General features: G+C 40.0%; 1 protein-coding gene across 4 annotated transcripts in view; it reads right to left on the bottom strand.

Annotated features, from left to right (window-relative positions):
- LHX2 (LIM homeobox 2) overlaps positions 1–27,676 on the bottom strand; it is a 46,227-nt gene that overhangs the window by 17,895 nt on the left and 656 nt on the right. For 2 of the 4 annotated variants that reach the window (XM_083807019.1, XM_083807020.1), the window contains exon 1: positions 15–903. The exons of the other annotated variants lie outside the window; for them this stretch is intronic. In XM_083807019.1, the coding sequence (XP_083663145.1) occupies positions 15–254 (240 nt within the window). In that variant the 5' untranslated portion in view covers positions 255–903. Of the gene's footprint in view, positions 1–14; positions 904–27,676 lie in introns of those variants that run through there. 4 annotated transcript variants of the gene reach the window in all.

Raw genomic sequence — 27,676 nt, 5'->3', positions numbered from 1 at the left:
CCTTCGCCTCCTACCGTTTCGGTCTCTCCCCTGTCTATAGCCGAGCTGATGGCCGGTGCTTCGCTTTTGGTTCTCCGATCCATCTCGTCGATGACCCCGTGCATCTCCGAGCCGGACAGGCTGTGGAAAAGCATCGCTGAGGAAGCGGAGGAGGAGGCCCCGAGTTGCTGCTGCGGCTGCTGCTGCTGCTGACAGTTGTCGGGGTCCCTGCAGGAGCCCAGAACTTGCATTAAGCGGAGCCCTCCCCCATGCATCTAGCACGGCCGCCCCGTCTCTCCTCGGGCTCGGGGCTCTCCCCCCGGCGGAGCTCTCCGGAGCGCGGCGCAGGCTCGGGTCCGGGGTCCCGCGGGGTCGGGGAGCAGCAGAGGCGGGCGGAGGGGCCGAGGGAGCGGGGACCGCCGGCGCTGTGAGCTTCGGGCTCGGCTCTAGGCTGCTGCGCGGCCCCGGCGCATCCCTCTGGGAGGCTTCTTCAGCGCGGGGCTCATCGCCCCAGGTGCGGTCCCAGGCTTTACGCTCCGGCCCAGCCGGCAGAAGGCTGGGCAGGCTTACGGTGGGGAGGGATTAATAAATAATAGGAATGCATTTAAAAAAAATAGAATTAAACCGTCTTCGGTGAGAAATAATAAAAAATAAAATAAAAATGAGAAGGACAAGCCCCTACATCGCACTGTGCGGGGTTTGGAGGAGGCGGGCGGGGACGGGAGGCTGCAGCGGGCGGAGGGCAGGCTGGCGCTGCGGGGCCGGGCCGGGTGCCCCCCGCGCGCACTCACGGTCCGGAGGGCTGGCAGCGGCGGCAGCTCAGGGGCAAAGTTTGCTCCGTCCCCCGCTCCTCCCCCAGCCCGCCGGAGCTCATTGGGAAAGGAGAAAGCCGGGGGGAAGGAGGGAGAGTTGGACGGGCACCAGGTGGGACGGGCACTCGGCGGCCCCCCTCGCTCCTTAAGGCGGCGCGGCCCGGGGCGGCTGCCGGCGGGGGGGGGTGGGTGGGTGGAGCGGGGGTGGGAGCCGGGCGCGGAGCGGCGCGGGGCGGTGCGGAGCGGTGCGGGACGGGACGGCGCGGGGCGGTGCGGGGCTGCGCGGTGGCGGCGAGCCCGCGTCTGCAGCCCGGGCGCCGCGCGAGGCTCCGCGCCTTTTCTAGAGGCGCGCTGACATCACGTCCTGCCCCGCCGCCATTGGCTGCCGCCGCGCCCCGGGGCCGCCGGCATGTGCTCGGCCGCGGCCCCGCCGCCGCCCCCCGGCCCCGGCCCGGCCCCGGCACGCGGACGCGGGGACGCACGGCCCGGCCCCGGGACAGCCCCAGGCCGAGCCTCCCGCCGCACGGGTCTCGCCCCGGGAGCGCCGGGCAGCGCGGAGGCGCCGAGGAGCGCCCCCCTTGCCCCAGCCCGCCGAGGGCCGCCTGCCGCCGCTCGAGGCCCGGTGAGCCCCGCAGGGTGTCCCCGCGCTTAGGGCAGGGGGCCGCCTGCCCTCGGCCCGGCTGGAGGCGTTGCGTGTCCCCGGGAGGACGAGGCGCCCCGCGGGACGGCCGCTCGGCCCCTCGCGAAGCCCGGCACCGACCCACCGGACCTGGCGGCGGCGGGAGCTGCCCGGACACCGGCCGGGAGTCGCGCCTGGAACCAACGGGGCTTCACGCGTCAGGTCACCGAACTTCCGCCAAGTGTTACCGGAGCCGTACCGTACCCATCCCGGCGCAGCAACTGATCCCCGCCTTCCCTAAAGCACAGGAGGTTTTAGGTACCGCCCGTGGTGGGAGATGTGCCCCCAGTACGGCAGGCGCGGAGCGTTGCTCGCTTCACACCCTGGGCTCCGCCACCTCTTGCTGGGGAACAGCATCGCGTGGCCCCTACTGAGGCGCTTCGTTGTACACATCCTCCTCTGGTGCTGCTATCCCCAAATCTGTTAGTACCAGCCCCATTCGGGATCACGCAGTTGGTTACATACACCTTGGAAGTGAGAAAGGTCACGGATTCTTACGCTCCGTCTGACATCGCGGACTATCTAAAAGATGCTGTATTTTTTATGGAATTAAAAAGCAATATTTAATACGACTGTATTGCCCAAGTGGCCGGAACCAGTAATACCAATAGCATGCGAAAAAGGCATGGCATGACCTCCAGTTCACAGGCTATCTCTGATTATCTACTTAATGGATATACAAACACGAGAAGACATCCAACCCTTGCTACCAAAACACAAGGAGAGTAACAGAATGTAAACACAAAGCTGCTAATGTACACACTGACACATGAATGACATTTACATTGTTCAGAATAAAATCCAGGGTATCCTTGAATAATGAGCAACAGAAAAAATGCTACAGCAAAGTAATCTTTACAATCAACTGCGGGCTCATTTGAAACGAGTTTTTTTTCATTAAAAAAAATGGTGCAGCTAATAATAAAGTCTTTTAACCTGTATTTTGTTATAGGTGACAGGTGAACAAATCACAGGTCTTGAGTTTCTCTACCCTGCCTCTCTTGGTAACGTCATCTCCAGTACCATCTGCTACCTACCAGACAAACAGACCAACCACATAATGAGGTACCAGCTTCCACCCAGCTACCGTGACTAAATCAGAACAAAAGATTCAACGCCTCCTTCAACAAAGGAACACAAGTCTAAGCTGTCTTTGCTAATTGCTGGGTTTCAGGTTGTCTGTTACAGATTTTAAGTGAGCTACAAACTTCCATCAGATACTTAGAGCTGTTGGATAAAGGTACTAAGAATAAAAGATAAATGGAAGCAAAAGGTAAGAGAGAAGAGAAGAAAGCTTAGAAAATAAGTAACTACTTATGGTAATTTAAAGGCTGTGGAATAATATAAACATGAAAGACCAGGGGGCAGAGTGATTGATATCTCATATGTTTTTGATGCCCCTACGGTTATTAGAGTGCAATATATGGGAACATACAATAAACTATGAATTAAAATGTAATTGTAGCTTCAGGCGTCTTCTTCATTGTCTGCTGTGGTGTTATGTCTTCATGCACCGTGATTGACAAGGTGTAATTAATCATCTTACTCAGTTGTAAATATGGGCACCCTTCACAGTAGGCATCAGGAAGTGTGTACCAGCAAAGGAAGCAATAGTTGACGCTGATATACCATTAAATCAAAATCAGAACGCTTATATGTTCAGAAATGTGTGTTTGGTGTGATGCTGTTATCATTTATTTCTAAAATACTGTACCAACAGATTTACTTGATTTGCAAGTTAACTACAACATTAACTGGTTTTATTTATTTTGTCTCTTCTTCATTTTTATAGGCAATGATGTTGTTCTCCTAAAATGTGAGACAGTTTGCTTCTTGTCAGCAAGTGGAGCTCAGCTCAGCTCTTCATCTCCCTGAGCTGCTGGAGACAGACTAGCATGCTTCAGATTTACTTGCTCGATAGACTGACTTGAAATGATTCTGGGAAATGATTGCTCCATTCATATATCACTTTTTGCGCTTCTTATATACCAAGTGAGACACTTTGGGTGATTTTAAAGTGAAAGAAAATAATAAAATTAGCTTATTAACAAACACCATTCAGTTTAAAAATAGGACGTTTCTTGTCACAGATGCTGTCCCCAAACTGGAAATGAGCGTATTAATAAATATGTTTTTAGTATTCCAGGGTAAGAAATGTTTAGTATCTGTTTCTTTTTCTAAATGATTGCTATCCTTACCCAGTAAGTGCAAAAATGGTGCGTGAGTCACAGGAAATTTAAGTGGTTTGTCTTGGGAAGATTTGGTGGTATGCATTTTTTTGACGCACATAGAGCTGTTGAATGAATAATTGGCAACCTATTTAATGTCCTTTGCTTTAAAGCTGTCGAGTACATTTGCTGTTTAAAAAATGTCTTTCAAAGCTGTTAAATATGTAACAAAAAGAGGTTGCTATCACCATTCTGACATGAACAAAGCCATACAGTGAGCTGCCCGAGGTACCTCCAGCATGGTATTAATTACAAACGCAATAAAAAAAGAAAATTTGCAAAGTTCTCCAATTCCGTTTCTTTGCAGTATCAGCTGATGAATGTTTTATAAAAACATACAGTAAAAATCTCAGTCCAGGAATTAGCCGTTAATTATTACCTAAGCCAAGCACTTGGGGGAGAGCAGGGAATCTGTTGGATCTGTAATTTCACCAGTTAGCCCTGACGAGTAAGATCTCTAGCTGTCTCAGAAGCAAACCGAGCTTAAAACAGTAATACACTTTCAAGAAGATGATCGGCTAAGAATGTGCTTTATTTTGATTTGAAAAACTGTCAATCATAGGTAAAAAAGAGCAAATAATGTTTTTATACAATACGACCTAATTGTTTTTGTCTGATAAACCAAGAATATGCAGGAAAAATAAATAATGAAGTTTAAAAGGAACATACTCAGAATGTTTTGCCCAGATGTTGTGTAGAGATTGTTTGTCGCTGGTACAAGCAGTAGATTTCAGAAAAATATGCAAGCATGTATCTATATGTGTGAGAGAGAAATAAGATACCCATAATCTTACATATTTCAGTTTATATAGCCACAGCTATTTAAACAATTCCAAAACTGCCTCTACGGGTGTTAGAGAGGGAGGGAAATCTTCAGCCACATGATCTTCTCTCCAGAGTCCTGTTAAATCCACTGAACTTAAAACAGAACAAGAAGTGTGAAATATGGGTTTGAACATGTTATGTCAGAAATGTAAAGGTTGGAAGCCTTTTTAGTAACTGATATTAATATTGTATTAAATGTTATGAAAAGGTAGGTGTTGGAGAGAAGGGCTGGGCTCACGTGCAATTTTGTCAAGGTTTTTATCTGTGATTATGATTCCAGATGTATCTATTCCCTGAGGAGAAAAATGAAGTAAAGTTGGCATGTGACATGTGTTTTAAGGTGTTTGGCACAGTTTCCCAAAGTGATGACAAAATGTTCATTTTTATTACTGTGAATTGGTAAAGAAAATATGATTCTGAAGGTCAGTGGCTGTGTATTCAAGATAGCTGTGGAGAGTTATTTTGGGGAACATGGATTTTTGGTGGTGTGTTTAGATTTAATTGCCTGACTCGAGCTTCTACCGTAGTAAATAATAATTTAAATAGAATATTTTTTACAAAATACGATTTTTTTATTACCGCTAATTCAATAAAATTCATGCACAGAATATGGTAAAGATTGCAAAAATGTCTCTTTTTGAATCTGGTAGTGTAGCTGCTTCTTAGTGATTTATTTTTAATCTAATTTATACTGACTAATCTGGTTGCTGTACAGTTAAGAGCTGAAATAACTGCAATAAGGCTCTTTGTCGCAGAACAGTTGTTAGAGTAAATAGGTGGATTTGTATTTTTTTTAAACAGAGTGGTGAAGGTAGCTTTGTTGGTGAGAACTATTTTGTCTAAATGCACGTTAAGACTTTAGAGGAGAAAGTTCCTATGATTACCCAGCTCCCCTCCTCTCTTCCCTGCAAAGCCCTTCTGCGTGTAACAGGATCAGTAATTCCATGCTGACAGCAGGGCACCCAGGGCTACATTACCAGGCAAACACTCACTCATAAACATTTTACAAGTTCAATACCAACCAATCCTGGCGGTTTGGGAGGCTGCCCTGATTGGGTATATCATGGATTTGGTAAACACGGCTACATAACAAAAATAAGGTTTGTAGAGAAAGAGTCCAGCTGTATTGCCTCTGCGGAATAATCAGAGACGAAGAATATGATTAATTCCATATTTTATAAGTAAACTTCCACAGCTCTGGGTCCATCTGCAAATATTCAGAGAGATGTGCTCGATACATTCCTTTCTGTTCTACAACCACATTTCTTTGTGAATTTAACCACATCAGAAAGCACTTCGGATTTCTAACACAAATATTAGATGCATTTAATGTAAGGAAGCTTCCTTTATTGGAGGTGATTGGGAACATTTTGTATTTTATAGGTATATTTAAGAGGTTAGCAGTAGGGGGGAATCGTCTGTGGAAAATCTGTCTACAGCTGAAATTTTTAGATGCAGAAGTGTTGCTGAAATGCCTAAATACATTCACATTCTTATATTAAGTAGCTCACAAGAGTATCCTGTCAGATACCAGATACTTCTTTATTTTTTTTTTTTAAGTTGAATAGGGTTATTTTCAGTAGGATATACTTGTTTTCATTCTTCTGTGTGCAATTAGAAGATTTGCATTCTCAAGGGCTTTACTGTTTATCTACAATCTTATTTTCTTTTGTATAATCTTCTGCAACTTTATTTATCTTCAGTGCATGCATGAGAAGCATAAAGCTACTCATTTCCTAGTAAATTATTGATATGATTTACAAGTTTTCACAGGTTAATTTTCCATAGGGTAATTTTTCTCGACTATAAAATAGCCATAATTAAAGAATGCCAAAGGTTTAAGTATTTTATAGTACAATTTAGAAGTCCATTTTTGAAGTCCTTGTTTTTATATTTTAGATTTAGAATCCTACTTATACTTCAGTATAAGAAAAAATAATATGGAGTGTCTGAAAATCAGAACTCTGGTATTTTCCAGATATTGAAATGTGCCTGCCTAGTGAGAGCAGAAGACTTGCTCACTGGATTTATTTAAAAGCAGTACTTTTACATATTCATAAATTAAAATGGCAGTTTTCAATGAGATACTTATTACTATTTTACTTGTTATTTGCAAGATACCTGACCGTTTAATATTTGTCCTTTATTTCTCTGAGCTGATCTAATTGCACCTCTCTATTTTGCATTTATTTCTCTTTGCAAACACTACATTATTCACTCTCTCCTGTGCTTATTAAACAGTGCCACCTGCACCAAATGAAACAAAGCTTCTCCATCAATCTACCCCAGCTAAAGCACCCTGACTATATATTATAATTAATTGAAGCTCAATTGAACACTTGAGTCTGAATAGATACAGTAACCTGGAAAAAAAAAAAAAAACGTTAAAAAATTAGGATGTACTTTAAAGAAATCTTTTAAATGAAAATGTTCACTCAAAACTGAGAACCTAACCTTGTACCAAGCACTCTTCATCATCTCCGCACAGTACCTCAAGTAGCAATTAGCAGGTCCTTTAATTAATTAACTATTCCCTGTACATCACAGGGATTTTTGTGGCACTAACGTCATCCTTCATAAGTGAATACCAAATCCAGTCAATATTTTGTCACTATAAATCCTTATCTGGACTACCCGAATGCCCACCGCATGTCTCTGGAAAAATGATTTGAAAACACAGCAAGCAGGTATGGAAAGCAGATGCAAACTTTACAGGACTAGCCTAGGCAATTAGAACAGATACAGCTGAAAGGGGAGAGGTAAATGCAGAGTGTCTCACGTGTAAATGCTCGCAATCAGAAGAAATCAGATAAGACACAAAGTGAAATAGAAATGATGAATTCTTACAAATATAGTTAAGTAAAGTTATTTTACAAAAAAGCTGAATGTATATTCAAAGGGCTGTGGGCTTTGCTCACTGTGCTGCTTATCTTTAACACTGTCTGCTCCCAGACAAGAACAGATTAATTAAGTGGCAGGTCAGACACAAGAAGGTGAAAGGGCATTTCCAACCAATCGCCGACATTTCACCAATTTTATACTTTGCAAACTTTTTATGTAAGTATATATGTGGCTGGTTGTTTTCAATGCAGTTCTCCTTTGGAGAAATCCTAAGTGGCTTTAAGGGAATTAACATCCGAAAATGAGATACAAGGTATTGCTGGTTTTACAATTTACAAAAGATGCAGTATGTAAATTTGTTTATATAAATATGTATAAGATACATGACTATGAGGCTATGTGTGTGTGTGTGAACGAACATATGTGTGTATATCCATCTCCCTATTTGTAGCTTCAGACACAGACATATGTTATCATTTCTTAGAGGCAAATATCTGCAGAAATAATTCTTTGTGTTCAGTAGTTTTCTTTAATGTGTAGTAAGTTTATCTTAACCGATCTCTGTGTTCAGGGAAGATCTTGTGAATTTATGCAATGTACAGCATAATGAAATCAAATAAAGTATGCCTTATGATTTTGCAAGAATTATACGTCAGCATTTTCTTTCAATGCATGTAATATTTTGAACTAGGGAACAAACTTGATAGTTAATTTTAAAATAAAAAATATTTATATATGCTGGACTTGAAGAAATAGACGCTCTGGAAATATCAAGTAATAAAAAAGGAATAATTATTCAGATAAGTTGGGATTTTTGCCAAATGACAATATAATAAGAAAACATTTAATTGGAAGTACTCATGAGAAGTAATATTTATTCCACTACCAAAAGACAGTAGCTGCACCCCCATAGGATTTGCTATTTTGTAAGAGTAGCAGAAATTTCCATTTTTACCTCATGGATTCTCTTAAATCACTGTTACTGCAACTTCAATTAAAAAAATTCTGGCATGCTCAAAATGTTAGGTAAAATGCAAAGGTCAATGGATAAGCTATGATTGTATCTCTGCTTTTGCTGTATAAATCTGCTCTTATCAATAATTCACTATTCTTGTTCTACAAAGACTATGTGTTTACATTTCTGAATTAGCATTTAAATTTTAACAAAGGTAATTAAAAAAAGGAAATACTAATCTCTGCACTTGGAGTCCTTATGTCATCATTTACTACACATTTTTTCCAATAGATTTGGCAAATGAATACTCTGTTTTGATACATCAATCTCAAACAAAGGTGGACTCTGGTGCAATTTTTCACTGTTCATTCCCCTGAATCTTTTGGGATATAAAGAATCGTGAACAAATACTTAACAGTCTGATCAATAATCATTGACCGTTTTGAGCCCCTCGTACCCTAACAAGCACAGCTTGATCATGTATATTTGATCACTGTAAAATTTCAAAGCACCTTGATACAGCAGAGCAAGTCTTTCCAGGGTATCTTTTTGTTGTTCCATAAAGTACATATTTCCCATGATTTAGCTTTACCATTAATGGAAACTTACTACACATATCTGATGAAGCACAAGATCATTAATTTCAGTGTTATATATCCCCAGCTTTTCTATCAATGTCAAACAGAAAATACAATCCTAACATTTAGGAGAGGGAACTCTGGATGTGCCTATGGATTCAATGGACCCCAGAGTGCAAATCTAAAAAGCCCCATCGTTATAAATCTTGCATTCCTGTTAAGTGTTGGCATGCACGTTACACTGAGGTGTGTTACGTTTATTTTAGGGGAAATATTGTAGTAAAAACCTTTCCCTTGGTATCCTTTGAAATATATGTTCACATATTTATAAATTTAAAAAATAAATATGCAAGCTCACATCTGTGCTAGCCCTTATTAATATCATGTAAAGAGATAAAGATCTTAGTAAAATTACTTATAGTGAAAAATGTCTTTGCAGAACTTTATTATTGTTTGCATTTCCACTTCCAGTGTTTTTCACACAGGAATTTCAGATTATCATTAAAATATAACATCGATGTTACATTTGTATAGCTGCCTTTTCTGCTTATAATCATAATGTTTATTCTAACTTTCTGGGCTTATTATTTTAGACAGATATCAGTTTAATTAGCTTAAGCTGTCATACTCTAATAAATACAGACGGGTTGCCTGGTTCGGGAGGAGGAAGGTGGCTGCAGATTTCAGAAGCAGAGACAGTTAATGCTTTGTACATTATCATGTAAACAGCAAAAGGACAAAAATAATTACCTGATAAACTTTCCATTTCTGACACTCCCCTATATTCTTTCTGACCAATTTTTCTATAGAAAATCCATTCAGATTAAGCAAGTCCTCTAAATATCTGCAGCATCTGCTGGTTCAGACACCTTCCTTTATGCAGAGTACCATTTTCATATGATAATACATGTAATATGATATAGAATGACAGAATGCATGACAGTTGCCCATAATACATAGAAAGTCACTCAAAGGACAGAAGCGACATTTGGATAATTAGCATCCATTGGGCAGTCAATCATGCGAATAGAAAAAACTGAACAAAACCCACAATGGAGTTAGAAAACAAAAGGGACCCTAGCCAGTCTCAGGATTAACTGCTCTAAAGCGATCTAAATGCTTTTGTATCTAAAGAACTGAGGCTCCCAGGGCTGCCCTGTTCCCCTCTAGATACCCAGGGAACTAATTGTGGCGATCAAAGTTAAAGCATTCTCTCTTCTTTATAGACTGTTAAATACACAGAAAAATTATTTCTCCATTCGTGTTCATTAAACTATTTTAAAGTTAAAAAACTGATGCCATGTTCTTTTGCCAAGTGAAATGAGCTAGAGTATTGAGATTGTCCTGCTTTTATGGGAACACAACAGCCCATTTAATTTAAAGTCTGCCTTTGTTTGATTAATATTATTTTGCTGTTGTCCTGTCTGCTATCTCTTTCTTTTTGGATAACGAAGGCAATTGTCATTAAAAAGTCTTGTGTGAGAAAAACCTGAAAACAGTTAGGAATGACAATAATAATAACAAAGCCCATTAACAAAATTAAGCAGGAAAGGTCTCATCATTTCTAGGTAACTGCCCTTTTATAAAATAAAATACTTTTCCATTCAATATATGCAGCTCAGATTATTTCCTTTCCCCAGATTAGTTGGAAGATGAGGGCAGCCTCCTTTAAAGCTCCATCTAACAGAAGCGAGAGAGAAAGACATACAGAGAGAGCCCCAGGATGTGGAAAGTCATGAAAATACCTACCCTGGAGACAGTATTCCCATAGGATCCTTTTCATACAAATTCCAACTTGCCTAATGCCCTTAATGAATGAAATAAAGAGAGAATTCAGAAAGGCCCATGCTGATGGCTCCTGCTGGAAAGTGTGTGGTTTGAGGCATAGCTGCAGCAGTTCTGGGAGGGAATCGGCTCCGGTCCCCATCAGCCAAGCAGACAGGAATCACTGGGGCGAAATCTTCCCCTCTCACACATTTGCAATTGACTTGAAATAACATCACGACACCTTTGGATAATTGACGCCTTCTTACCTTTCGTTGTCCTTTGTAATTAATATTTGTAGATCTAGAGGTTTCTCCCAGCCACAGATAACAGGAAGGTGGAAGGGGTGGGGAGAGAGAGTGTGTGTGCGTGCGTGTGTGTGCGTGAGTGTGAGAGAGAGAGAGGGGGAGAGAGAGGGAAAGGGAAGGAGAGAGGCTTTGGTTGTTCGTCTGGGGGGGAATGGCGCTCCCGTATTGCTCTGAATGTGTATTTGGGGCTTTGTAAACCTCTAGAGCTCTAAAGGCGAGATGGAAAGTGAAAAGTGTGACGAGCTGGATCTCCCCTGTCGGTCGTTATACGGTTTCAGCAGCGGTGACCCTCAACCCTTTTGCTCTGTGTCAGCCACAACTTGAGTCCCCTTGCCCTGCTGCTGTGCCAGCGTCAAAATGTAGGGAAGGAAAAAGGGACAGCAGAGGTAAGGAGGCAGAGAGAGATTGAGATCAGGGCTTTTCGCCCAGTCAAATGGGCCTCTGGTGACAAATCAATCACGGCCTGTTCAAACCAATGATGCTGCCAGTCTCCAGCTCGCCAACCCCTCCACAACCTCCCCCAGCTCTTCCTGGCTCCCGTACATGACACTCAGCTGATGGCTGGGGCTCCAGTCAGAGCAGGGCTGCTTTTTACAGGTTGATTTGGTCATTAGCATCGTTCCTGCTCCATCTCCCTCTTGCTCGGTCCTTACCTACCATCCGTTTATTTATCAAATATTGAAAAGTAGTATTAGAAGGGGGATTATGGCACACAGAAACACTCGTAAATACGTTCATATATTGCCTCGTTAAAAGTACCTAGATTTATTTGTTCATTTCATTTTATACACTTAGGAGTAGCTACCTGTTTTAATGGAATTAGCAGATCTGATCAATGTGATCAGGAACAAAGACAGTAGGCCTTAGCAGCTCCTCGGTGCACCTCCTCCCTCCCTCCCTTTATTTGTTTTACACTAATAGAACTGGCTTCAGTATTTTTTCTATACACACATAGGACATGAATTATTTTTCGATTTTTTTTTTTTTGGAATTTGCTAAAATGCAATTTTTAAGTCCCTTTTAAATCCACGAGGCATATCCTCAGCTGGAACAAATCTGTATTGCCACTGAAATTTCATAATTCAAGGAGTGTACGGTGATCATACACTAAATACGGTAGAGCAACAAACAAAAAATACTACTAAATCATAATAAATAGTTCTTTCAATAATGGCTTTCATCTGAATATCATAACATCTTTTAAAATGGTTGAAAAAGAAACAATAATATAAGAAGAGCACTTAAAAAGTTTAGGAAGAACAAAGTACTCTTTTGCTGGCTTTGTGATCTTAGGGATTGCACTCTCCGTTCCTTCCTTTTCTCTCCCCCTGTCCCCCCAGTCCCTAATACCATGGGGAAAAAAGTCAAAATAGGATCTTAACAGAGCGTATATAGCTCTTAGTTCTCTCTAACCTTAATCCCTGGAATAAAATCCTCCTACGGACAAAAAATAATAATTGCACATTAAGAATAAGGCAAAGCCCCTCTCTTGTCTTCAGTGGCAACCTCTTAGTTTAGAGATACCTCATATGTGTAAGTCAGGGGTGTCAGCCTATGTTTTTATTAACCAATTTACACGCTGGCCAGCGACAGCGACCGGCCAGCCTGACATCCTGCAGTGGGAAGGAATGGTGATGGAGATGTATTGAATGGAGCTGAGCTCGTGCAGGCTCTGTAAAGAAAGCTTGGGCAAGAAATAGCAGCATGAAAAATATAGCACAATATACTAAAAAATGTCTCCCTATCTCCTTTCTAATATGACTGAACTCTGAGAAACTGAAGTGAAGTGCATTGCAGATAGCAGTGTGGGGTGCTGAACAGCCTGTAGCTGGAGAGTGCTTCGGTCTTTATCTTCAAAGCTGTCCTGTCAAATACAAGGTCTTTTAAACATCAGAGGGATAAAGTTTCTGATTCTGAAGGGTTCGTTTTCCTCTTGGTTTTCCTCAATCAGAAGTTAAGCCCATACGACCCCCACAGTAAGCTGGCTCCAGGATTGCTGCCCTGCTACTTGCCCCATGATTTGGGGACGCTTGTGTAGAGCAATCTCGATTTGCTCACTGTTTGTTGGGTTCAGTTTTCTTCATGCTAGTTCTTTCTTCCATCTTACATGTCTTGAGGCTTTTGCTGTGTGGCAGTGAATTGAATCTTATGAACTTAAAGGAAAATTGTGGCTGGGACTTGGAGAATATTCATCTGTTGCAGAAAATGCTGAAGTCTAAACATGTGAGAATTGAACTAATGAGTTTTTTTCCTCATTTCAGTCCCTCAGTCTCTTTTTTAGCTACACCTTAATTGCAGTGTTTCCTGAAAACATAATCTTGAAAATTTTAAAATGTATGCCTTCATTTCATTGCTTGTACTTCCTTCTACCAACATAATATAAGAAATTAAGATGATTTACAAAATAATGTGTCTTTCTGTCATCTTACTGTCAATAAATAAGCAGTGCACCTAAATCTAGTTGATATCTAAAATGAAAATTCATTACATTTCTGGAAACTCAAACTATCAGCTCCATGCATTTTAATTAGATTGTCTGTTTTTGCATTTATTACTAATACAGTCCTCTTAACTATGATTTATTTGTTAAACAAAGTGCCATAATCCGTCACTTATTCATCTTAATTTCAGCAAAATTAAAGTAGTCGCTGTTATATTACACCTAATTGCACTTGCAATGAAAAGAACGGAGATGTTAATCAAAATAAATTGAAGATAAACAATAAAATCATTAAATCTTTGCTGCAGTAAGTGTAACTAATCAGTTTTGACTTGAAGCGACCGAACACAAATAATGAATCTGTCAGTGAAGACGCGCTCATTAAATACAGCCTAGTCCGCTAGGGTCCTGCAGGCAGCCTGTAACACACAGCCCCATGCAACCCTCTAGTGCCTCTCTGCTATTAGGGGAAAGCAAGGCAGAAAGAGGAAATTGTATACCATTTTCAGGACTGAATGGATCTATATATTGCAGTTTGATTAAGCGAAATGCAAATGCCACAGGTATACAGTAACCCCTGTAAATGCTGTGTCAGCAACAGTGAAAGACTATTTTATTCAGTAACCAGCAGGCCAGAGATTAGAAGAAGGGGGGAAAGGAAAAAAATAGAAATTCAGAGATAGGAGGGATTCAGTTTTAAAAGTTACAGAAGTATTAGTTTTGTAGCAGATAGTCACTGAAGCTGGTATTGCATTAAACAGATCCGTTTTGCACTAGCACAAGGATTGCAGTCCTCTGCTATATCCGCAGAGCAGGGACAATGCTTGGATTAGTGACAGAAGCTGTTCTTATACTAATTGTCTTTCCACCATTTACCACTTCTGACCTTACTAGCTTATTACAAGCGATGAAATGGGAACTCCAGTTATTTCCAAATACGTTGGTACGCTGGCAAGGAGTCCTGTATCTCAGCAGCCTGGTGAGATGAGCTAGAGCAATCAACACTTCTACTTCAGCTTCTAAATTGTTTACTTAATTATTTCAGCTTCCCCAATGGAGTATTTGTTAGTAATCATTGGTTAGCATGAATTTACATGGCAAGAAGCAATTTTTCTTAAAATAGTTTTCGTGGTACCTCTTCCTCTTATATGAGACAGCAGCTAAGTGCAGACATAAAATCCAAGGAGTGGGCCTGATTCTGTGCTCCTTAGTTAGGTTTATTTAGACTGAGCTACGTATTTTTTTTTTTTTTTGAGCAGCATCACCAGTTTCTAAACTGCAGGTAATTGTTGTTTTTCTGTGTGGGGGGTTGTTTTGTTGTTGTTGTTGTTTGTTTTTTAATTTTCCTCCCTGTGTTGTATCAGTCATTTTGCACACTTACAAATCTTACTGGTCTTAGTCTTAATCATTTACTAAACAATATAATTCAGCTTAAAATGTTGACCAGCACAAAGGATGTCTGCCTCGTTTTGGAATCATAACATAACCAATCAACATTTTATAATTCTAATTCTTTTTGCTGCATTTTAAACAGCATCCAGTCCAAATTTTACAGCGATAGTCTGACAGTTAATGTGCTGTAGCTGAAGCATATCAGAGAATTACACATTTTCTACTTTGCTTTTTATTATCTATGAATAAGAAACACGCAAGATAACCCACTGCCCTCTGAGCAGGAGGCTAACTTCTGCTCAGTTTCTTCTTTCTTTCTCTCTCTGTATTTATAGTTAATATTTCGGTCATACTAAGGGAGAATGATCATGGGATAACACAGTTCCACAGCTTGAACTCAGGGCTGGATGAAGACTAAGCAAGTTTTTTACCTCTGTTTTTCTCATGCCAATGTGATTTGCTTTCTGTGAATAGTTAACCTTGTTTATTTGTTGTTTGGAAAACTTCTACATCATGAACCTTACAGTTAGTTTCTGTTCTGCATCTTTCCAGCATTTATAATGCTTAACTTGGGACTGAACATTTCTCAAGGTACTCATTTAGAATGATTTATATGGGCTTTGCTAATTCAGTGGCAGGTGGGTAATTCTAGAAATTAAATACTGCTTGGTTTTCAGTGATATAACTATAAGCACTTAACAGAAGTAGTAAATATTACTATCCCTAATTTACAGAAAAGATAATAAAAATACATACTGCAAAGTGGATGGCAGGAATAGGGCCCAGGTAATGATAAAAAATTAACAAAAGGATGGGCCTGATCCTGCATTGCTTAGTTTCTGACTCCTACTGACTTCAGTCAAAATCTACCTTGAATGAAAATGATACAGGGCTCAGGAACTGTACAGGGGCCTGTGTAAAGTTAATCTGAGAATCTTATTCCGGTTGCTTTCAGCAGGTCTCTAAAAAAAATTCACCAATACAAGTGGCACTAATTGGACCCCATGTTGGGAGACTTTGCAGAGGAGCTTAGGATTGAATGGGCCTTGGAAACTGAACTCCCTCTCCTATCTAGATATGGCTCCTTGAGGTCACAGTTAAAGCACACCGGGGGGCAATGCAGAGGAAGGCTGCTTTTTCTTTACTTGTGCTTTACCTTTCCTGCAGCTAGAATACTCCGATATTCAGGTATCTTCATATATCACTTTCTGCTTGGTCTATATTTTAACTACATTGTGTTTTTATTTTTTTTCCTTCTTCCCCCAGATGTAAAGGGTTTTAGACTTTGTTGAAGCAGAATGTATTTTCAAAACATGGGCATTGATCATACACGCTTATGAACCTGAACGTGCAGGATGTGCATAGTAATTAAGAATGAGGACAACCAACAGAAACACAAAGATTCATGTTCTCTTTAGCCCCATTCTGAACAGCAGTTGATGGCTAGGTATCTATGAAGAAGCTGCAAGACGACAAAGTGAGATTTTAGTTTGGATAGGAGGAGACAGGTGTGGAATAAATAAGTAGATCTGACCGCTGGCAATATAGGGATGATAGCTGAATCTGCTTGATAATGAGATTACAGCAAAATAATATTTAGTTAGATGAGGAAGAAGGCAGCAAAAATATAGGTTTCCTACATACCATCTGAAAGCTGGAGAAGTGAAGAAGTGAAGAAGTGATTAGAGATGCAACAGAAGAACCAAGGATTGGGTCATGGAAATCAGACAAGATGTCAAAACTGAGAGCTCAGTTAACTATTCTGAATGATGAAATGTAAAGGAGGATGAAATTGGAATAGTAATTCTCTGCTTTAACAAAGAAGTCTATACTGTAGATAGGTAAGACTAACTCTTAGGTACTCAGCTACTTCAGTGATTGTGTTTAAGTATGTAAAGCAATTAATCATTATAGATCTATTAAAACAAAACAAAACAGGTGGACACACTTCCTTGTTTTCATGCATGTGTGCATGCACAATTTGATGGCTAACCAGTCATTTAATCCAGCAGCACAATAACCATTATTTAAGCTCTGACAGAAGGTAGCAAAGGAAGTAAAATAGGAGACATTCTGTAGAACTAGAAACATACTGAACTGTATCAGAACGTAACTTTGCAGCACACCAATGTAAGAGATCATAATGTTGGCAAATGAATAAAATTAATTTGAATTCCAGGACCCCTCACAGTTACGAAAACTTAATTAGGCAAACTTGAGCAACATCTGCTCTTCCCTTTGACCAAATGTTTTTCAGAGTTCAGGATGAATTATTTCAATAAACTACTGGATTTCCTATTGGCTTTTCCATTTTTTCATTTTTAACATGATTCATGACTTATTCAAATTCCAGTTAGTGGAGGCAATTTGGCAATCTCATTGTGTCACTTTCCACAAAGACGTAAAATTTAAACTAGCAATGTTAAAAAGTTTAAACACTGCAAAACAGTAAGTCCTCCCCTCAGATCAAGCCCGAGGATCCTGAAGAGCTTTAGGAGCTTTATAGACTGATTATGAAGTAAGTAATATGGAACAACTGGTGGGAAAATTCTGTCTTTACTCCTTTACTCATACCATCCTTGGGTGTCTTTCCAACAGCTCTTGTTAATCTTGTGGATCACTTGAGTCCATGCAAAACCAGGAGTATATTATCGGCTCACTTTAAAAACCCCGTAATTTTCCCAGTTACTTTGCAGATTCCATAAAACATTTCAGATGGGCAACATCTGACTGTCCAAACTGGAATCTTCTAAATGTGAAAAACAGCATCTTCTAGGGCAACAGAGGAGAACAGAAAATGCCACACTGTATCAGCAGTCCATCTGATCCAGGGGCCCGTCCCCATGATGATGAGCTGAGTCCACAGAACTCTTCCCGGGGAAATGCTTCTTAACCCCAGGTAGCTGGGGTGGGGCTCATTTCTGCTTGCATGTCCAGTAGTTAGCATCCTAAAACCAAGCCCTCTCAGTTCTCTGTCCAACAGGGAGAAAGAAGCACTTCCACAGAGCGATGAATCCCATGCATTTTAGGGTAAGATCACAGACCGTGTAGGGTCATCTGTTTCTTTCCACTAATAACAGAAAGTCTCAGACAACGAGCCTAGATCTGGCTCTTTACTATGGCACACCTAAATATAGGTGAGATTAATCCTATACACTGCTAGTGTACACATCCCTTAAATCGTTCACACCAAGTAATACAATCGGATATATTCTAATTATGAATATAAATGTCTAGTTGTTTTTAATTTTTTTAAAAGTGTTTGAATTTCATGACATTGCAGCACGGAACTCACGGGCTATTTATAAGTTGTCCTAACAAAGAACTGAGAACAATTCTCCGCTACTTGCTTCCAGTTGGACTGGGCATCTCATTGCTTTTGCCTGGGATGAGAAGCAGCTCATTTGTTCTATCTGTTTCTGTATTAGGTGACGTGTTTACTGGCACAGGTTTCCTCCGTGAATTAATCTAAACATTTTACATTCTCACTCAACTGGAATTATGTGTTTAATAGTTCTATTAATCCATTTATATCCAATGCACCTTTTTTAGACCGGGAAGGTGAGAACTGAGTCAATACTAGAGACGAAACTTTACATTAAAAAAATCATCATAGTTAATGTAATGTTTATGGCTATTTTTAAATTTAATACATTTTGCCTGAACAGTGCAAATCCAAGGGAGGTATTCTTCTTCGGAACATATGCTCAGATCTTTTGCTTGAGTTGCTACACTGCATTTCTTGTGATAGCTCCTTGTTCATATAACTTTGTTATTTCTGTCAGACGTTATTAACAGTTATTTAGTTTGACAAACTTGCATAATTTTGGATCATCTGCATTTGTGTAACATCAGTGTTTATTCCCACTTTTTTGATCATTAACAAATACATTAATGTCAATGAAGGGAGTACATTTGAAGTCACACCCCCCCAGATTTTTGCTCTGTTGAAAATGTATTTTTTATTCTCCTATTTGCTTACTAGGAGACAGTTTTTAGTTGGAAACAGTGAATATTAAAACATTAAAATTCAAATTCTGACCATATCATCCTAATCAGTTTTAACTGTTTCTTATTACTGACATAGATGGATCTCTGCGTTGACATTCCCAGAACCACTTGTCTTATCTTTTAGAGGGTAATTGCTCTCTAGTCCTTTAGTACACATACTGATTTTAATCAGGTCACATATTCCTGTCAGCAGTTCAGTAACTTTTTTTTTAAATCCCCCCAGCATTTATTCTGCAGTCTTAGGAGGCAGTTGTTATTTAATTTGTGAATTTGTTCCAGCACATGTCAATTCCTGGGGTTGACAAACCCTCCTCTATATTGCCCAACAGGAGGAAATCTGGTATATCTGTTTTGCCCAAATTCTATGCAGAAATGCTAATGCAAACCAGTCATTTACCTTCATTTCAGTGTCTCCACTTTCTCATTAGCTTTCTCACTTTCCTACCAAATAGCCCACTGGACTTACAAAATCTCTTGCAGGCTTGCTCCTTCTTAGTACTTGAAAAAATCTTGTTTTCATGTCAGGCTATCTGCTCCTCAAATCCTCTGTCATCCTTCTAATCTTCCCTGTGTATCTGAGCCACTATATTTTATCCCTATTGACTTCACAAGTTAAAATTTTACCTTGAGAAAAATATGTTTGACTATACTAACTTCTTGAACCTTCCTGTACCCATATCACTCATTTTTGCTTGTCAGCTTCCTTTTTTGTTTAGGATTATGCATGCCTTCTGTTACACTGTTATGGTTGCTCAAGCAGCTTCCATGCTGAGTCTAAGGATTTTAATTTCCTCACTTTTGACTTTAGGGTCTTTTTAACTAGCTTCCTCATTTTTTGTACAATCTCTCCCCTGAGGATGTTGAAGTTAATTATACTGTGGTCACTATTACTTAGTGGTTCAACTTTAGTTACTTTATAAACTAACTCCTGTGTATTACTTAAGGGGAGCTTTTCTTGACTTAGGTCTTTATAGCTCTAAGATATATATTTGGAAATATTTTTTTAATAAACATTCCAGCAAAACTAACCGGGAAGTCTGGAAAAAGGGATGTACTTACAGGATAATTAATAACAAAGACCAAGGACATTACACAAACACTTGTGAAATGCCACCTAGTCTTCACTGACTATAAGACCAGAATAAATTAAATCAATTAACAACGGCTCCATTTAGTGGCAGAAGTATAGGAGCATGCAGATATCTCCCCTACATGATTTTAAATAATTCTGCAACATATTCAGAACCAAGTACAAAAGAACATTTCCAGCAGGGCGTTATCCCCATTTTAGAGAAAGGGAAGATATCTGCTGTCTTGCAAATAGTGTCTGCTGCACTTTACTATTTAAAGTTCTTTCATTAAATACGGAAGGGGATGGCATTTCATAGCTCGTGGTATTACCTCATTACATCCTGATGTGGTACAGTTGCAGTAATTACATAAATAAAATTGACTTTTTATGAGTGATGAATCTGGGAGAAATGCACTTCAGTGCACTTGGGATTTTTTTCCCCGTATGGAATGGAACTGTAAGTGTCAGAGAACTAATCAAACTAACACTGAGAAATAAGCCAGCACTCTTATTTTTTGTAAACAACACCTACAGTTTGGGAAGAAACCTCTCCTCTATTGTGAACGCAGTCTATCAAGAATAATGCTGCATATTTCACATAATTAAATCAACAACAGACACAAATGAATGGCCATAAACAGACCATCCCCAGGTTAGCCAGGAAACCCTCAGTGCTTGAAAAGATCAGCAGCTGTCTTTCCTAAGCAGCTATTGGGCTTGGGGTGCATATTTGAACTTGTCAGACAGAAGGGGAGTACAAACAAGACAAACCTGGAGCTAACTTACCCTTCTGTTAATCAGGGGAAACATTACTGATGTCTTCTGAACACCAGGGCAGGAAAATCAGTAACATAAAATTATGGGCCATCAAGTCCTTTTTATATAAGCAAGTTCAGAACACCTACTGGCTGTCTAGCACTAGCTGTTGCCAGAGAGGTATTTTTGAATGTAGTGCTTCAGCAATCATACGGGATTACAGTAACATCAAATCGGTACAAATTAAGTATGACTCAGGCCCGTACTATTTAATCACTGTTATGCTGTTGAAGATTATAGTCATTTGAATATTTGATCATTTTTCCACACACAAGTATGAACTTAATCTTGATTTTAACATCATGGAGTTCAATTTTTTTCCTTAAGTACATACTTTCCCATTGCCAAAACAAAAGGCTAACATCACAGAAGTGCTATTTGATTTTTTTTGTCATAACAATTTAAAAATAATGGCTTATGACAACATGTTGTCTGATGACATCTTAATAAGTATTGGGCCATCAATAACTATCCCATTGCCGTCCAGTATGGCAGAAAGGATAAAGAGACTCCCTGTTAGAAGGGCAGTGAAGCTGACACTGCTACTAGTCTTTTGGTTTACGGTGAATGTAGTAATTATATTTGAAGCCTGGCTTGAACAACATAGTTATGTTAAAAAGTTGAAGTAATTACTACTGAAAACACAAAATGGACAAACATGCAAAAAATTAGAATTCCATCAGCTGTGAGATGGGAAAAACTGAGGAAAATCATATTGCTTACACAGATACTTCATACCAAAATTTTGTTATTTTTATTTCTAGAATGAGTGCACCAAAATATAAAATCACATTTTAAATAATACACATTGCCAAGTTACAAACACTGTCTTTTATAGATTCCTTCCTTCCTTCTTTCTCTCTTTCTTTTTCCTTCCCTTTCTTTCATGCTGAGTTCACCAGCTTAAGCTGGTGTTAAGCGGTCTACTGTTCACGAGTTTAGTATCATATGAAGTAAGTACTTCCCTCTGCTCCAACAACTTACGTCTTGCTGTTCTGGATGTCTCCTAAGTATCCTTGTTCTTCCAGGCTCATTAATAACTTACAGGGACTTGAATGTAGCAGTCTGATTTACATCAGTGATCTTATTCCTTTCAGCACAGGAGGGTTATCTTTTCTGTGACAAAGGCTATCACAGATATGAATAACTATTTTCATACTGGGCTTTTTTTTTTTTTTTTTTTTTTTTGTCTAGCTGGAATCACACCATCATAGATTTTGCCTCACAAATCTGACTTTGCTTTATAGAGCAATAATGGTATAGTCGGCACTCTGCCATCACAGCAAGGTGAATAGAGAAGAGTAACTTAGGTCAGTTGCTTCTTTATTATTGGCAGATGAAATAGTGTCTTCAACAGCTTCAGAGCAAGAACCAGCTAGGCAGTGTGTTTTGACTATGAAGGCAGAGCCATTCTGAGAAGCCATAGCAAGAGTTTTTTTGCTAGATGCAAGGAGGGACACATAACCCACAGAGTAAAGCACCAGAAGTACCTACTACAAGAAGTAGGTAACCTACTGCTATTTTAAAGCTACTTGGGTGAAAACTTGGAGATTGAAATATGTATGAGATTTTCAGATAAAAAAAAAAGAACTTCTGCCAACTGCGGTAGACTGCAGGAAGAACATGACAAACACCGCGAAGGTCATTTCCTCTGGATGGAACACATTGAAACGGTGAGGACCAACGCCGCAGCATCCCAAGGGTCCTGTAGGAAAGGGCAGCGTGGTGCCTTGCAGAAGACGAGGCTGTTTCTGCTGCTCAGCCCAGCAGGAGGTGCAACCTCTGCCTTCGTGCCCGTGTGGCATGGCCCTGCCGCACGCCTCTGGGGCTTGGCAGAAGAGCAGCATTTTTGACACCTGAAAATCCCATATGAACGACAGAAAAAGCACGGTACCAAACTACTGGTCCTTTAAAACTAGTTGCAGACTGTTTCCAAGGACATATAGAAGCAGTAATTAGTTGTTACCAAGATTTATATTTATGTTTTTGGGTATTGATGGTAATCTCTCCCTCATAAAAACCTGTTTGTGCTTTTTTCAGCTGTGTAATTGATAATTGGAGATATGTAGACTATATAAGCAAAAATGTGCATCTCTAAAAATAAGAATGCAGTTCTGCTAAAATGGAGTGTTAGAAACATTTCAGATGTAGCGTAATGATTGTCTGCAAGAAAAGAACTTGACAACCAATCGAAAGCTCAAAAAGTTGAGTGCAAACTTTGAAAATGTCAGCTAAAGTATCATACAGAAAATGCCTTCTATTTAGAAATACAGTCATAAGAGAGCATTGCCACATACAGTTCGAATTTAATTTCACTTTGGCAGATAATTGTCTCTCTACGAAGAAAATATGAATTTGCCATGCTGAAACTGACACAGAAACACCAGCCTTTAAGACAAAATCTGCTCTGCTGGGCTGCCGAGTGCACTGAGGTAAACGTAAAGGTAAAAGCTTAAGAAATTTACAGCTGAATTCCTCAAATGACAAAAGAGCCGTGTTGCATGATACAGGCACGAAGACTGAACAAGAACAGAAGCGAACATGGGAAAGATGCTGACAGGAGACAGCATAACACGGCGTCCAGCGCACCACGTGGGGAACAACCAACCAAGGCAGTGACTCTTACCCTAACAGCTTTCTGAGCACCAGCCCCTTACTGCTGACCTGCCTGCTTTTCTCTCACTCAAATACTTTGACAGACCCGTCACATAAGATTTAAGTCTCTAAGCTTTTAGAAACACACCTAACAATAAGGGTTCAGGCTTTTTAGGATATGAACGTAGTCATAGAAAAGCAAACAAAAGATAGGAGGCTTTTTCATGGGGTTCTGACAGTGTAAGATCCACAACCATTTCAGCATTCAGACGGTGAACATCATAGCTGTTAAAATCCAGAAGTTAGCTACCACTCCACAGGTGAACTCTGATTGACAAACTGTGGAGCCTGAAGTGAACTTTTAATTCAATCGGAGTTGGATATTGTGGGTAACAGAATGATGTACTGACAAGGGCCTTTATGGAGAAGCATCCGTATGCTTTGGACATCTGACTTACTACACAGATTTCAGGAACTGAGACTGACAAACCTAGAGATCAGCGCACGGATACCGGTGTGCAGTCACCAACATGAGATGCCTTGTTCTGATCATGCACAGATCCATCGTCATTTCTGCAATGCCAAGAATCCCCGAGAATTCCAGAGCTACGAACTGAAGCACCATACGATCTCCCACAAAGCAAAAGTTCTTCAGAAAGCTCAGCGCTTCATGGTTTCTGCAGCTCCGCAGCTTGGCTTCAGGTTGAACCAAGTTTTTTATCTATATTCTGCTTTCAAAAGAGAGATCCAGGCCAACTAGATCAATAATTCTTTGACCTGAGCTTTATCACTAGCTATAGGTATTGAGTGATGTGAGAGGGAGTACAGGCTTTTTCAGCACTCCAAAATGAAATCTAAAGAGAAAAGGAACATTTTTTAATAATCGTCCTCTGACATCAGTTTGAATGCTTGGATTAGTTTTCTCTCAAAAAAGAGAAAAAGAGGTAAATTAAAAGAGCAAAAATGTTTAGGATATGTATGTTTCTTTTAAAATAATAACTAATTTTAATAATTTTAACACTTTTTAATGGTGGCAGACATGTGATTCTTTAATTCTTTAGGTCAACAGTATAAAATCCTGCTTAAAGACCCTGAAAGAGAAAATATGATGAATATTGTAAGTGACGCAAGCAATAGAAATTTATAAAGAGAATAAAATAGATTTTCTGACAGGAAAATCACTGCATGGTTCAAGTCAGAGAACAGACAGCTCTGGAAGACATTTTGCTAGTTTCCCCACAAAATTAAATAACCTTTTTTTTTTTTTTTCTCATGAGAGATTCTTACAGGAGAAAATGTAGTCTGTTAAGAGACAGCAGCACAAGGAAATGTTTGCCATATTTAGATCTCCTTTCACTAAAAAATGAAGAGGTCATTTCAGGTCAATCATCCTGGGCTCTTTTCTTTAGGGGAATGAGTCTCCAGCATGGCTCTTTATATTAAAGGATTTCATGGGCCTGAGTTATAGCTATTGGTATAATCACAGGTTTCAGAAATAAGAATAGTTATTTCGTATTTCTTTGTGAATGGAGAATGAAAAGGTCATTCAGTGTATGGTACTTCAAACACTTAAAAGGAAAGGTATTTTACTGCTTACTTACCTTTTTATGTACTGTATAGAAAGTAGGCATAATGTTGCCACACTGCTATGCAGACATTGAAGGGAAGAACCTTTTTTGTTTTATGCAAAAACTTGAGATACCTCTGCATTTCTTATTTTGACAATAAAATCATACGGAGATGAAGAAGGTAAATAAGAAACAGTCCTTCCCCGACACTTCTAATGTAAGATTTAGTGGCGATCAAATGAAATTGATGTGGCAGGTTCAACACAAACAAACGGAGGTGTTTTTTTCACTTAGTATGCCATTAAGCTATGGAAACTTCATGCCATAAAAGGTAGCAAATTATAAACTATACATAGGTTTAAAAGCAACAAATTAATGGAAGAAAAAAAATCACCAAAGCAATTATATAAATAGCATCTCTGGCTAAGAAAATAGATTAATTTATTGGAGGCTGGAAGAAGATTCTACAAAATTCCCTGTTCCTACACTCATCCTTAAACATCTGCCAGTGTCCAGTTTTAGAGACAGAATTCTGAGCTAGACAGACCTTTTATTTAACTTATCAGCTGTGTTCTTATGACTTTCTTTTCCTATTTTTTTTGTCATTTTTAAATATTTTCTATTGTATTTCCCAAAGATAAATTACACTTTGAGATTACACTTACAGATTACTGTTTCTTAACCCACAATGGAAAACAAGCACATGTAACTGATTTCCATCCATATGAGGAAGGACATATGCTGAACCAATACCTTTCTTGTTTCAGGGCATAAACTAATGTCTCTGAAGGCTAACCAGCAATCCTAACAATGCCTTATGAATCACAGTTTGGGAGCATTAGGAACGGATTACTTTTTGTAAAGCAGCATACATGAACACTTCTGGAGGCTGTTTGCACATGCAATGGGCCAATGACTTGATCCATAACTCATGAGATGTATTAGACAATGACAAGCATTACAAGCTTGAGGTTAATTAAATAACTTGTCCTTCGCATCTAAATAGAATATCTTTAATAAGCTTCCTATCGGGTTATAAACACTGATAGGGATTTTTCTAATCTTCCCCCACTGAGAAATGTGGAAAACCATACATGAGCATTATAATCAATCTTATTCCAGTGCCAGTATATTCTGTTTCAAGACATAACTTTTCAGATGAAGCTACTGATCTATGAAGCCATCATTTTGTTTCTTGCCACTCCCACTGCCTGAAATGTAGCAGAGAATTTCCCAAGTACAATTACAGAACACTTCAGAAGGGTTGTCAACATGAAAACATTGCTGCTGCTTCTCCTCAGTTAGTATTTTTGGTGCTGTGGGTGACTAAGGTATTAAAATATAAGTTCAGCCTAGAGTGTACAGTATAAGATCTCTGTTTCTGTGGTATTGAACTAAGCCTTTCTGGTCAATCTGGAAAGTATCCTAAGGCTTTCACCAGTCTTTTAATTCCTGGATTATTTTCTTCTGCCTGAAGTTTCCCTTCTGTTTCCCTTTTGTTTGCTATTAATGCTTCATCTCTTCTGGGAGGGTGATTCACAGTTAATCAGCTCGTTTATTCTGAGACATTCAAAAACATTGCTCCATGGACAGGCCAGCCGGCTCTTGCTGTAACCCTTACGCGGTTAAACCCCCTCTTTCCACAGGGGCTTCACTGTCTCTACAGGCTTGTAACCGTTACATAATTACCATCAAACCACTGGGCAAGCTGCAGACATCAATGCCATCAACAAAACTAGAGAAAATGTAGTTTGGGTTACCTAGTAAGCAGTAAACAAAACAGAGCAAAACTAAAGAGTACCTAGGTCTACCTCTTAAGTCTAACGTCAGTCCATTTTCCAAACAGAGTGATGAAAGTTAAGAAACTGTGTTAACTGCTCTTATATTTGTCTTTCCTTATCGTTATTTTGTACTGCACCAGCATTACATTTATCAGCTTCCTTATTTTTTATTATTGATTGCGTTTCTTTTTTTCTTTCATAGTTAATTTTAACAGTATTCCTATAAACATACATATACCTGTCAAATGTGGGTAAAGCTTTCACTGTACTGGTAAAGTTTACTGTAACGGTTTAGTTAAAGAGGAAGAATATCCTTGGTTTGCACACACTAATTTTGGCTGAAAAGCTACCCTATATTGATATGGGCATGTCTGTAGGAGCCAGGGCACGCTGCTGTGGATGGCTCACCTTTATGTAAGGTGTAAAGGAGGGCAAGTCAGGAGCTGCGGGCAATCGTGGCACAGGCTGGGCCTCAGCGACCCGGCATGGTCCCACAGATGTGAGGCTGACAGCAACAGATCCCAGAGGACTAAACCAGGGTATCAAGTGGGGCCAGGAACCCAAAAAAGCCAAAGGGTAACGCGGGACGAGGCCCCCAGGCAGCACAGACCCTGAGGCTCTGCGACAGAGGGCGTGGGGGAAGCGCGGGGTGCAGGCACCTGGCCCCAGGTACACAGCTGGGAATGAGGAGCACTCCTTTCTTCTCACCTCCCCTGATGTTTTGAATTGTAACTGAGTAAGTCTTCCATGACTTTCTCCATAAGTGTCTACCGCGTTTTTTATTTATTACTTGAATGAGGACGGTATGGTTTCTCCCTACCCAGCTCTGTGGGGAGCAAACGGGATATGTAGTATATTATATGGCCTCTCTCCCCTGCCTTTCTGGCTGACCAGAAGCAGTTGGCTTCAGCACTGAGCTGCAGTTTGGAAGTCTTTTTAAAGAAAGTCTTCCATTAATTTTTCCCCCTTCCCCACTGCAAATCATCTCCACCTCTTAGTCTTATATTGTCAAACTATGCTAGAAATTGCCCA

This window comes from Anser anser (genome assembly GCF_964211835.1).
Source record: "Anser anser genome assembly, chromosome: 21".
Taxonomy (NCBI): Eukaryota; Metazoa; Chordata; class Aves; order Anseriformes; family Anatidae; genus Anser; species Anser anser.
Note: the sequence above shows the minus strand (reverse complement) of the source record. Positions and strands in the feature narration are given on the sequence as shown.